The following is a 13,984-nucleotide window of genomic DNA, read 5'->3' as shown; positions in this document are numbered from 1 at the left end:
AATAAAAGAGAGAAAGGAAACAAAAAAGAAACCCACACGAATTTTCAAACAAAAAACAGGCAGCAGATTTTGTCCTGAAAATAGTTCAAGAGCGGGTATTTATTTTAATTTTGTGTCCAAAGTGACAGAAGTCTAAATGTACCACCCCTGCTGGAAATCCTTCTCAAGGAGCAGCAAAAGGAAGCCAAAGGCCATCTCACACTTGCCCCTCCACCTGCACGGACCGGGCTGGTACCAGCTTCCACCAGGCTCTCTCCTCAAGGAACCCAAGTGCGCCACCGCAGGTCTGAGCTTCATCTGCATCAGAGAAACTTTTTAAGAGCTGTTGCTGTCAAAAGAGCCTTTCTGTTAATTTGCATGTAAACAATGGGTTTTAAATTTCTCATTACAATAAAAAAATGCTTCATGAAAAGGAGCAATTCTACTTGTTTTACAGCAGTGATTTCATTGAAAAATATTTCAAGATAATTAGCAACACTGGCATGTATTTTAAAGTAAATCAACTTCTACAGTATTTAATTGGGGTGAAAGTCCTTTATTAAGAACATTTAATTCAACAATAAATAAGAAGAGCTAACAAAATCTCTTTGGTTCTTAGTATAGAATTAAACAATTTTTTTCAGCCACCTGGCCTTCTTTAAAGTTCATCTCTATGCAATAGTTTCATTTGGCTATATACAAAAAGTTTTTATAAAAAGCACATTCCTAAGGTTCTATTTGTAACCCTTACCAATGGTCCAGGTGTTGTCTAAGGCAGACAATACCTGGTAGACAACTTGTCTGCACCGGTCAAACTGGTCATGTCACTGGCGAAGACCGGTGTAGTCCAATGAGTAAAATTAAAAAGGAAATATGTTTGTTGTAGCCAGCCAGTCTCCTAGAACTAGCAACTGAGAGCCAGACTATGTAAAGATACTTCCTCTGTGCATCTTAAAGCCTTATAAAATTCACAAGTATACTACTAAAAAGAATAGCACATTTCAGGAGATGGCACTTAGTCATTTTCCTAGCCTGAAAAGCTTTAAGTGCTCATTTGCACTCTGGGGTTGTTCCTAAATAATAAATATGTCAGAGTACATTTGTCAGATGCATCCTACCTTAGACAGTCAAACATTCTGAAATGCTAGAGAGTTGAGTTTAAAAGTGGGGTGGGCCTTACTGAGACAAAATATAATGTAACACAGCACATTATATTTTTGATAAAGCTCCTTAAACATATAGAATATGTTCTTACTTCTTCATAGAATTAAGAATATAGCTTTACTCAGAAGGAAAAAACAAAGTGCTACTTACGGAAATTTCAGAGAGTGCTGTGCATTTATCTGGAATCCTTATAATTTTTCTTCCATGCCTGCAACATTGGTCATTTATCTTTGCAGTTGGCCAAGTGGAAATCTAAGATACCACCCATGCATAGCACTATTTCACTGACAACTAGAAACACATTTTAAAGTTCAGCTTACTGAATCGCTCAGCAACTCTCTCTTTGATCCACACATGTCAAAGTGGCAACAATCAGAGATCTTTACTGCATTATTTATAGCTGCATCATCATTTTTCAAAGCAAGAAAGCATAAAGATGTATTTTGATTGCAGTTGAAAATACTTTGAAGGTTATTAAATGCGCACAGAAATGGCATCCTGAGTGTAATCAGAATGTCAGTGAATTAAGATCAACCCTTTTCTCATGGATCAATCATACTCCTTAATTTCGGTGTTCAGCGGCACTTCCCAGTCACCGCTAGGAAGGACCCCCCAAATTAAATCCATGTAATGATAGCTGAAAACTGTCAGGCACATCCCACTTTGTTAGAGGCAAAGAAGCATCATCTTAGGAATACATAGTGTACATAGGTCTGAATTATCATGAGAAACAAAGCTGAAGATGTTCAGAAAATCTAGACATGAACCGAATTCTACAACTCCCTAGCTGTCTGACCTTGGACTAGGAACTATGCTTCATCCAACGTAATGTTATTCATCTAGAAAATATAATCATAGTGTGGTTGGCTCTACCTGACACACCACATTCCTGTAGAGTTTACAGGAAACTATGCACATGAACGTGACATTCCAGTTCTAAGGGCTGTGCGGGAGGGAACTTGACTACCTACTGCTACAGGTTTGCCTCTGCACCTTTCCAGTGTCACCTTCCCTGAGCGTTTCAGGACAAAGTAGTCCAATTTCACACTCATCTCTAAACTCCTAACTCTCCGACTCCTGATCCTTAGTGTGACTCTCTGTCTTGGCCTCCCCTTCAAGCCTGGTCCTGCCCGGAAATTCTGTAAAATGATGCTCCCACCAAAGTGGGTCTACTGGAGTGGGCCGCACATCTCCCCACTTCCCCGCCCTCCCTTTTCCACAGAAGTAATGCCAGGCTGTTGTATCTGCAGATTACGAGAAGTGAGACACCACGGAGCAGAGCGCACACAGCAGGACCAAGGGGAATGAGAGGAATTGTACAACGGTACTAGGTACCTCTGCACTTAACAACTTTATCACACAAACTCCCACCCAGATCAGAATATTTCTTCAGACTACAAATTGGTAAGATTTGTTAGACCAGGACCTTCTCTCTTTCTGTCTTGCCTTCCTCTAACCCACAATCTTCAAATTCCTAGTTATTCCCTTGCCACCAGAGTCGGCTGTGAGCCTCCCTTTGAAGAACCCAATCTGCGCCCTTACCAATAAACCTGTGTTTTGAATTGTTTTATAAAAAGGCATGGGTGTGTATGTGCGTTTAGTGGTTGTTTTAGAAATATTAAAGCTTGATGTTGAGTTCTCACACACACACACAAAATGACAAGCTAATCATACTTATAAATATTTATGCAAAACACTAAATAAAATCTTATGGAGCAATAATTTACATGTTAAAAAACCAAAATCATGAATATAGAGTGCTTAATCCCAGATCGCAAGGATGAGCCAACTTTAAGAAAGGTAAAGGTATCATGGGTCTTTATTAATTAGAACTAACACAAAAATTGTATGATTATCCTCATAGATGCTTAAAAGATAATTGACAAAATTAAAGACCCATTCCACACAGAAATCATTCAATGATATAGGAAAAACTGACCACTTGAAAATTATGTTCATATTTACATTTGATTACATTCTTTTCAGATTTCTTATTTGTATCTTACAGATTTTCACTTCTAATAAAGTACATATCAATCTTTGTATACCCACATTTAAAACAAGCTTTTGGGGGTCTGTTTACTATGCTTTTTCCAGAGTTAAACTGCCATGAAGCCACAAAGGGAGGGGACCACTGTAGGTCACCACCAGCTGCGAGGTCACAAAGCCCCACAGTGATGCAGCGCAAGCCCAGCCAATATAAATGGGCTCCTGTCTGGGCTAAGGTTTCAGTCCGTTAGTGTCCGGGAAGCCGAATTGGTGGTAACCCATTGGATCAGGACTATTCGCTTTGTTTCTTTTCATTATTATTTTGTTTTTCTTTTTTTTTTTCCATCATGCCTGAGGCCTTTAGATCCTTGGCTAACAAGGAGTGCCGTATTGGTGGCTATGTACTGCTCAGCACAATAGGCAAGGGCTCCTTTGCAAAAGTCATGCTGGCCCGCCACGTTGAAACAGGCACCGAGGTGGCAGTGAAAATTGTCAACAAGCAGGGCTCCTCTCTGGCTTTTCGAGAATGTCAATGCCTGAAAAAGTTGAACCACCCGAACATCACAAAACTGTTTGAAGTCATTGACATGGAAGATCAGTATTTCATTTTCATGGAACACCTGAGCGGTGGTGAGTTATACGACTACCTGGAGAAGTATGGCGCCCGGACAGAAGAGGAGGCCCGCACCCTCTTCAGACAACTCCTGTCAGCACTGCACTATTGTCATCAAAAGGGCGTCGTACACAGAGACCTTAAGCCAGAGAACATCCTCCTAGATGCTGACCACAACATCAGGTTAGCAGATTTCGGCTTTAGCAAGGAGTTTTACAACAGTAAGCTGAGCTCGTTCTGTGGGACCGTGACCTACATGGCCCCGGAGATCCTGAGGAACCAGCCCTATGACGGCCCGAAGGCCGACATCTGGAGCCTGGGAGTCATCCTTTATAAGATCGTGGCGGGCAGGCTCCCCTTCGAGGGAGACAACTTTGGGGAAGTGAAGAGACGGGTCTTGAGAGGGCACTTCCTGCTACCACGTTTTGTCTCCAAGGAGTGTCAGAACCTTCTCAAGAACCTAATGACCCTTGAGCCCACTGAGAGGCCAACTCTGGACACTATTATCAAGGACCCCTGGGTCAACAAAGACCAAAAGGAGGAAGTGAAGCTGTACCGTGAGCCACCTAGCGGTGATATCGACCATCAGATCACTGAAAAAATGAAACATCTTGGGTACGACCAGGAGGAGATAAGGGAATCGGTTGCCAAAAAAACATATAATAATATCATGGGCACATATTTAATTCTCCACAGTACAAACAGGAACATCAGCAGCCACACTGTGAGAGTAAGACCTTGCTCCTTCCCTGATCAGAGAAGACATCATTCCAAAACCCCCGAGCTGCGGGCAGTGGGAGAGAAAAGGAATAAGCCAGCCAGTCCACCCACCAATGTGGCAGCGAGGATGCCCGCCCCTGCCACCAGCGTGGCACCAAGGGTGACTGTCCCCAGCACAAGTGGGTCCGTGAGGGTGGCTGTCCCTGCCACCAGCGTGGCAACACATGTGACTGTCTCTACCACTAGTCTGACACAAATGGTGGCCATCCCATCCACAGGAGTGGAAGTGAAGCTGGCTGTTCCATCTGCCAGCACAGAACCGGAGCTGCCCATACAAACCACCATGCACACGGAGCTGGCTATTTCATCTGCCAGCACAGAACCAGAGGTGCTCAAGCAAACCACCACCATGCACACGGAGCTGGCTGTTCCATCTGCCACCACAGAACCGGAGCTGCCCACGCAAACCACCACCATGCACACGGAGCTGGCTGTTCCATCTGCCACCACAGAACCGGAGCTGCCCACGCAAACCACCACCATGCACACGGAGCTGGCTGTTTCATCTGCCACCACAGAACCGGAGCTGCCCACGCAAACCACCACCATGCACACGGAGCTGGCTGTTTCATCTGCCAGCACAGAACCGGAGGTGCTCACGCGAACCACCAGCATGCACACGGAGCTGGCTGTTTCATCTGCCAGCACAGAACCGGAGGTGCTCACGCGAACCACCAGCATGCACACGGAGATGGCTGTTTCATCTGCCAGCACAGAACCGGAGGTGCCCACGCGAACCACCAGCATGCACACGGAGCTGGCTATTTCATCTGCCAGCACAGAACCGGAGGTGGTCATCACAACCACCAGCATGCACACGGAGCTGGCTATTTCATCTGCCAGCACAGAACCGGAGGTGCCCACGCGAACCACCAGCATGCACACGGAGCTGGCTATTTCATCTGCCAGCACAGAACCGGAGGTGCCCACGCGAACCACCAGCATGCACACAGAGCTGGCTATTTCATCTGCCAGCACAGAACCGGAGGTGGTCATCACAACCACCAGTATGCGCACAGAGCTGACCGTTCCATCTGCCACCACAGAACCAGAGGTGGACATCAAAACCACCAGCCTGGAACAAAGGGTGGATGTCTCCACCACCGGTGGAGAAGGAAAGGTGGCCATAACAGCGGAGAGTGTCAAATCCAGGACACTCTCCCGCCCTGAGTCCATGGCTGCCACACCCAGCCCTGCCTTCCATCAGAGTTGTTCAGGGTCCTTCACCACTGCCAGCTCAGCCCTCCACAATGGCTCCTCGGGCTCCTTCACCACCCCAGGCAGCAGAGAGAGCAGCATCAGGAGCACCAGGAACACCAGGAGCACCAGGAACACCAGGAGCACCAGCAGCAGCCAAGGCTCATCCTCCCACCACAGCGAGAGCCGGCAGCAGGGACCCAGAAGGGTCCTGCACTTCTTTCTCAAACTTTTCTGCTGTCGGCCCTCCCCATCCATGGACAAACACCAAGAGAATAAACCAAAAGCCCACACAAAATGGCCAAAAAAATCATGGAGAGCAAAGATAGGACCACAACAAAATGAAAATTATGCAAAGAAAAAGCCGAGCTGAAAGGGGTTTCCCAACTCATCCAGGTGGCTCTTCTGGCTCCCAGACAACTGCCACCTCGGCCCTCCAAAGTGGCTTTTCGGGCTCCCTCACCACCCTCAGCCTGACCACCTGGTATGGCCCTTCTGGCCCCCTGACCACCACAGCTTGGCCCTCCAGAATGGCTCTTCCAGCTCCCTCACCACTTTCTGGTGAGCACTCCAGATTAGCCAATTGGGCTCCCTTCAACCCCCAGGTGAGCCCTCCACAATGCCCCTCCTGGCTCCCTCACCACCCCTAGGTGAGCACTACGCAATGACTCTGGGGTTCCATCACTGACCCAAATGAGCCCTCCAGAATGGCTCTTCAGCCTCCCTCACAACCACCAGGAGAGGACTCCACAATGGCTGTTGGGGCTCTGTCACAGACCTAGGGGAGCCCTCCAGGATGGTACTCAGGGATATCTCACCATGCTCACCTTGGCCCTCCAGAATGGTTCTTTGGGTTCCCTCAGCACCCTCAGCCTGACCGCTGGTATGGCCCTTCTGCCTCCCTGACCACCGCCAACATGGCCCTCCAGATTGGCTCTTCTGGCTCCCTCAATACTCTTAGGTGGACACTCTGGAACAGCTCTTCCAGCTCCCTTCCACCCCTCAGTGAGCCCTCCAGAATGGCTCTTCAGGCTCCCTCACTGCACCTAAGTGAGCACTCCACAATGCTTCTTCAGCCGCCCTCACCTTCAGAGTGGCTCTTCAGGCTACCTCACCACCACCAGCTCAGCACCCCTGAATGGCTCTGGGGTCTACCTCACCACCCTAAACTTAGCCCTCCAGAATGGCTCTTCGGGATACCTCACCACCACCAGGAGAGCACTCCACAATGGTTCCTGGGGCTCCGTCACCAACCCAGGTGAGTCCTCCAGGATGGCTGTTGGGGGTAACTTACCACACTCAGCTTGGCCCTTCAGAGTGGCTCTTTGGGTTACGTCACCATCACCAGGTCCGCACCCCTGAATGGCTCTAGGGGCTACCTCACCACCACAGCTTGGCCCTCCACAATGGTTCTTCAGGCTCCCTCACCCCCAACAGGAGAGCACTCCACCATGGCTCTTGGGGCTTCATCACCAACCAAGGTGAGCCCTCCAGGATGGCTCTTTGGGCTATCTCACCACACTCAGCTTGGCCCTCCAGAATGACTCTTCAGGCTACCTCACCACCCTAAACTTAGCCCTCCAGAAAGGCTCTTTGGACTCCTTCACCACATCTAAGTGAGCACTCCACAATGCTTCTTCATCCTCCCTCACCACCAGCTTAGCACTCCTGAATGGCTTTGGGGCTCTATCACCGACACCAGTGAGCCCTCCAGAATGGCTCTTTGGACTACCTCACCAGCTCAGCACTCCTGGATGGTTCTTGGGGCTACCTCACCACCCTAAACTTGCACTCCAGAGCGGCTCTTCAGCCTCCCTCACCACCACCAGGAGAGTATTCCACAATGGTCCTTGGGATTCCATCACCGACCCAGGTGAGCCCTCCAGGTTGGCTCTTGGGGCTATCTCATCACGCTCAGCTTGGCCCTTCAGAGTGGGTCTTTGGGGCTACCTCACCACCCTAAACTTGGCCCTCCAGAAAGCCTCTTTGGGCTCCCTCACCACACCTAGGTGAGGACTCCACAATGGTTCTTCAGGATCCCTCACCCTGACCAGCTCAGCACTCCTGAAGGCTCTTGGGGCTCCATCACTGACAAAGGTGAACTTTCAGAATGGCTCTTCAGGCTCCCTCACCCCCAACAGGAGAGCACTCCACCATGGCTCTTGGGGCTTCATCACCAACCAAGGTGAGCCCTCCAGGATGGCTCTTTGGGCTATCTCACCACACTCAGCTTGGCCCTCCAGAATGGCTCCTCAGGCTACCTCACCACCACCAGGTCAGCACTCCAGAAAGGCTCTTTGGGCTCCCTCACTGCATCTAAGTGAGCACTCCACAATGCTTCTTCAGCCTCCCTCATGACCACCAGGAGAGGACACCACAATGGCTGTTGGGGCTCTGTCACAGACCCAGGTGAGCCCTCCAGGATGGCTATTGGGGCTACCTCACCTCGCTCAGCTTGGCCCTCCAGAATGGCTCTTCGGGGTCCCTCACCACCCTCAGCCTGACCCTCTGGTAAGTTCCTTCTAGCTCCCTGACCACCACCAGCTTGGCCCTCTAAAATGGGTCTTCTGACTCCCTCACTACTCCTAGGTGAGCACTCCAGAATGGCTCTTCCAGCTCCCTCACCACCCCCTGGTGAGCAATCCAGAATAGCCCATTGGGCTCACTTCCACCACCAGGAGAGCACTCCACAATGGCTCTTGGGGCTCCGTCACCACCCCCAGGTGAGCCCTCCAGAATGCCTCTAAGGGCTACCTCACCACGCTCAGCTTGGCCTTCCAGAATTGCCCAAAGAGCCCATTGCTCTTTGGGCTCCCTCACCACCCTCAGCCTGACCCTCTGGTATGGCCCTTCTGGTTTCCTGCCCACAACCAGCTAGGCCCTCCAGAATAGCTCTTCTCCCTCCCTCTGAGTACTACAGAATGGTGCTTCTAGCTCTCTCACCACCCCCAGGTGAGCACTCAATATGGCTCTTCTCACTCCCTCACTACCTCCAGGAGAGCACTCCACACTGACACTTGAGGCTCCCTCATCATCCCCGGTGAGCCCTCAAGGAATGGCTCTTGGGGCTCCCTCATCACCCCCAGGTGAGCACTCCACAATGGCTCTTCAGGATCCCTCACCACTCCCAGGTGAGCACTCCACAATGGACCTTTGTGCTACCTTACCACTTCCAGGTAAGCCTTCCAGAATGGCTCTTTGGGCTCCCTCCCCCCCGCCCCTTGCCGTGAGTATTCCAGAATGGCTCTTCCAGCTCCCTCACCTCTCCCAGATGTGTACTGCCCAGTGCCCTTCGGGGTTCCTCACCACCTCCAGGTGAGCCCTCCAGAATGGCTCTTCAGACTCCCTCATCATGACCAGCTTGGCACTCTGGAATGGTTCTTTGGGCTCCCTCACCACCTGCCAGTGAGTATTCCAAAATGGCTCTTAGGGCTCCCTCAAGACCCGCAGGTGAGCCTTCCAGAATGCTTCTTCTGTCTCCCTCACCACCCCCAGGTGAGCAATCCAGAATGGCTCCTCATGCTTCCTCACCACCCCCAAGTGAGCCCTCTAGGATAGCTCTTCCAGCTCCCTCACCACCCTTGGAGAGTCCTCCAGAATGGCTCTTCTGGCTTCATCAACAACCCCAGGTGAGCCCTCCAGAATGGCTCTTTGGGCTCCCTCACACCCCAGCCCAGCTCTCCATAATGGCTCTTCTGGGTCCTTCAACAACCCCAGGTGTGCCCTCCAGAATGACTCCTTGGGCTCCCTCACCATCCCCTGGTGAGTATTCCAGCATAACTCTTCAGTGTCCCTCACCACCCTGAGGTGTGCACTCCACAGTGCACTTCAGGCTCTTTCACCACCCCCAGGTGAGCCTTCCAGAATGGCTCTTCAGACTCCCTCACCACCACCAGCTCAGCACTCCAGAATGGCTCTTGTGGCTCCTCACCACCCCAGGTAATCACTCCAGAATGGCTCTTGGGGATCCCTTACCACCCCCAGGTAATCACTCCAGAAATGGCTTTGCCAGCTCCCTCCCCACCCACAGGTCAACACTCCAGAATGACTCTTCAGGCTCCACCACCACCCCCAGCTCATCCCTCCAGAATGGCTATTGGGGTTCTCTGACCATCCTCAGTGAGGACCTCCAGAATGGCTCTTCAGGCTCCCTCAACACCTCAAGCCCAGGCTCTAGCAGCACCAGCAGCACCTGCAGCAGAAGCATCAGCATCAGCAACACTAGCAGCAGCAGCAGCAGCAGCAGCAGCAGCAGCAGGAGCAGGAGCACCAGCCGCAGAAGCAACACCAGCAGCGCCAGCAGCTTCATTCTGCAGTCCCATGAAACTTTTAGACACGCCTGTCTCCTGATGTTGAACCTGAGATAGGGATTCTCATTTCAATGATTTATGCCATTTAATACCCTCAGGAGTAAAGTAGTAAGGCTGCAGGATATGGTAGGGGAGGACGTCCGGGAAGAACGTGTTTTAATAATTCTGGAGTCTAATCTGCTGCACCACAAAACCCTGGATCATGAATCGCACCTACAAGGCTGGTCCTGGCCTGAGTCGAGGACTGTTGTCCATGTCTTTGTACCTCTGTGCCAGCGCGTGCCAGTGTCTGACTTGGAAGGGGCGGTCATACTCTCCAAGTGGGTGCCGCTGGACTTAGCAGCCCACAGGCACAGAGGTCAGGGCTGGGTTCATCACCAGCAGTAAAGGGGATTGGCATGGAGCACCGAGAGCATCCAATGGACCTTTTCTTATATGAGTTTTTATTCTGTGTATTATTTTTTTAACTTTTCCACACCCACTCTAGTGTCTACATAGAAAACTTGATGTCAGTTTCTCCCACCACCTCAATACTTCTTTGTAACTCCACTGTCTGGACCTTCTCCAAAATTTCTCAACACATTTACCCTTTATCTTTTTTCCTTCCTACATCCAGGTAGAAAAACTTTCTAAAGTTGTTTTTTTCACTTCTGCTTTCCAATTCATCGCTTTCTCTCTCATTGTCAATCTCATCTGTTCTTTTAAATGGTCTATTCCTTCAAACTATGCAATCTTTGGCCCGCCACTTTTTACTGAAGAATTTTGGAAAGAATACTTTTGGTGGCTCTCTCCATTCAATTACCATCGGTTCATTCCTTACCCATTTTCCTTTTTTGCCTCTAAAATTGCAATGTAAGCACATAGATTTGGAAGCAGTAAAGACATTTTTTATGGTGATGTTTTGGCCTGATGAAGTTCTCCGGTTTGGTAAACTGATGATACAAAGACAATTGTATGTTCTCTTGGCTTAGAGATTATTATGGAGAAAATATTATTTCTCATTGGATGTAATACTTAGATAAACCACAATCAACAGCAATAAAATTGCCTTTGAATACGAGGACATCCCACTGGCTACACGGTTTCCATGGCTGTGATATCCAAGTTTGGGTCCAGAGCAAGACTGTTCTGCGTAGGAGTGGAGCAGGAAGGCAGGAAGGAAAGGAGAGGGAGGAAGAGAGGAAGAGAGGGAGGGAAAGAAAGCTGAGATGAGACTTACACCACAATTTTAAAGCGTTTGGCTGATATACACATTTGCATGTTGAAGGCCCACATGAGGCAAACGGAAAAGCTTTTTAAAATTTCCTTTTCAGGAGTTAAATGTTGCAATTACTGATTGCTGTAGTTCAAGTTCTTATCAAAAAAGGTTATTTTTCTTATAAAGAGAACATCGTATCTTCCACATCTTAGGATTTGGTTGTGGATAAGGTTGTCCTCATTTTGGCTAAAAATGGAAAAATATGTTTGATCCCTAAATATGATGCCTTAGGAGCCCAGGCTTGGAAAAAGTCAGATTTGTTGTCCCCCAACATTCTCACGTGTGCCTGACTATTCACTCAACAATCAAGGTGGTGATTTTTAAGTCAGACTTTAGCTTGCTAACACCAGTATAACTTTTGTCAACTCCTCGATAAGAAAACTTCACAAAACCCCGACAGAAGTCCCTGTGAGGGACACGCGGACTCCCGTATTACCGTCCTTACCTGGCCACTTTTACGGCTATAACTGCACTGAACAGTGTGGCCGTCACAGATCCATCTTGGCATTCGGACTGATCCTCCAGAGTCAGTCTTGCTACTTTAAACCATCAGCACTTGCAGTGTTCGTGTGTCAAGCGACAGGAGGAGGGAGTCCAGTATGTCACTGGTTGTCTAGATCCATCATATTTGAGCGTGAATAAGTCATGCATACATGGATGTCTTTGGCCTACATTAGGAAACACGTGTGTGAGGAGAAAGTTGAAAAACAGTGTAAGTTCAGGTTTGGGGCTGGCACATCACACTCTCCTTTAACCAGTCTCTCTTTTCCTTCTAACAAAGTGATGGATACATAATCATTTTAATACAAATGCAGCTTAAGTGTCCTGAAACTGATTTACTGGACTGTCTCATGATATTCTAGCAGAGACGTCATTAGAACAATGCAAGATTCCAAAATCAGAGTAGCGCCGTGCATCCCAGGACATGGGATAATCGATGGGAATGGCTTGCTGTGTGTGCTTCCCAGCCAGTGGTTGTATTTCATTCCCTTGATCCCTCAAACCATACATGAGGGTTTTTTCAACATTATCATCTCTCTATTCAATTTCATCATCAATCTGTAATTCATTTCAGGAAGTGAAATGTCTTGGTATTTCACTAGTTTCTTTGGAAGGTCACACCATTTTTTTTCTATACCGGAGGTGAGATGTTTCCAAGAGCAATGTGTTGAGACAAGACCAACCTTTAATTCTTTAGTACCACATCTGCTGAATCCTCTGTCACATTAGGCTGCCAATAAATGCAGAAAAACTTCACTTCCCCTACAGAGAACTTAACAATCAAGGATATAGATAAGCTATGGAAATGAAGAGAAATGCAGTTCCAAACTCTTCAATATTCTCCTACTCGTACTTGACACCTAAGGTTGACAAGCCTACCATGTGATTCTCAAACAAGGGAATTGATTAAAATTATTCCTGCATTAGTTCCCCCAATGGTATCTTAAATTCTACTATCAGGCAATAAATCAGTAACCAACTACTAATAAAGATAATACATTGGGAAGAAATTCTGACCACACAACTTTAAGGATTGTTTCTTAAAGGTATAAAATACCTTTCCAGTTACTGCAATTCAGAATAACAAACCTACAGAGATTATATCCTTGTAGGAAAATCATAAACAATTATTCATGTAAGAATATAATAACTATAGCCTTCTGTAATAACATACAGACACTATTAGTTCCTGAACAGGCCACTGTGAATTCAGTCTGCTCTGTCCGCTGAGAGGACTTAGAAGCCACTACACCTTAACAGCAGTGAGCACACCCAGCACTTAAATCTTCATTTCTAAAACTCTTTTGCAATAGAAGGAAGCAGGATTCCACTTCTTAGAAAAACATCTGCTTCTAGAAAATACACAAGATGCTCTTGTAGCACCCTGTAGTGGCAAAACAGAAATGCTCAAGTATATACACACACACGCACACTGGAAGTATCTCAAAGGGACATACAGCCAGCTAAAAGAACTCCCAATGGCCAACATATTTCATATTTGGGAATACAACCAGAATATAAATAATTATCAGGAGTGTGTACTGATATAAAAACAACAGTAAATAAATGGGGACGGAATGACAAATTTCTCATTCAAAAGAGCTCCAAATAGACCACGTGGACACTCTACCCTGTGTCCCCACCCCTTCATTCTGTGCTCCTCCTAGTAAGTTCCTTTGAAAACCTGCAGCATGAAGACAGTGGGAAATAGAAACCTGACTGTGGAGAAAACTGTCACACACTCAGGTGACCAAGATTGAAAGCAGTGGTAATAAGTGGTGTTAATCACATGTCCCCTTGAAATGATGTGGTTAGAATGGCACTTCATCTCTGTGGTATTCCACTAGCATAGGATCCCAATATAATCATGGCAAAAACATTAGGCAAATCTAAACTGAGTGACATTGTACAAAACACCTGACCATAACTCCTCAATACTGTCAAATCATCAAAAACACAGGAAATCCACCCTGGCTGGTGTGTGGCTCGGTGGATGGAGCACCATCCTGCAGACCAAAGGGTCACACTGCTTCAAATTCAGTCAGGGCACATGCCTGGGTTGTGACTCAAGTTGTACCCCCAGTAGGGGGCGTGTCAGAGGCAACCACACACTGATGTTTCTCTCCCTCTCTTTCTCCCTCCCTTCCCCTCTGTCTAAAAATAAATAAATTTTAAAAAATGGAAAATCCATGC

General features: G+C 47.8%; 1 protein-coding gene across 1 annotated transcript; it reads left to right on the top strand.

Moving 5' to 3' along the window:
• The first annotated feature begins 3,479 nt into the window (after window positions 1-3,479).
• LOC118975997 (serine/threonine-protein kinase MARK2-like) lies at window positions 3,480-6,095 on the top strand. The gene has a single exon (XM_037030265.1). It carries the CDS (start codon window positions 3,480-3,482, stop codon window positions 6,093-6,095), a length of 2,616 nt encoding a protein of 871 aa, XP_036886160.1.
• Window positions 6,096-13,984: the final 7,889 nt, after the last annotated feature.

Source organism: Sturnira hondurensis, unplaced genomic scaffold (assembly GCF_014824575.4).
Source record: "Sturnira hondurensis isolate 20B ecotype Veracruz unplaced genomic scaffold, ASM1482457v3 Scaffold0001547, whole genome shotgun sequence".
Lineage (NCBI taxonomy): Eukaryota > Metazoa > Chordata > Mammalia > Chiroptera > Phyllostomidae > Sturnira > Sturnira hondurensis.
The sequence above is the reverse complement of the archived record's forward strand: the minus strand, read 5'-3'. Positions and strand labels throughout refer to the sequence as shown.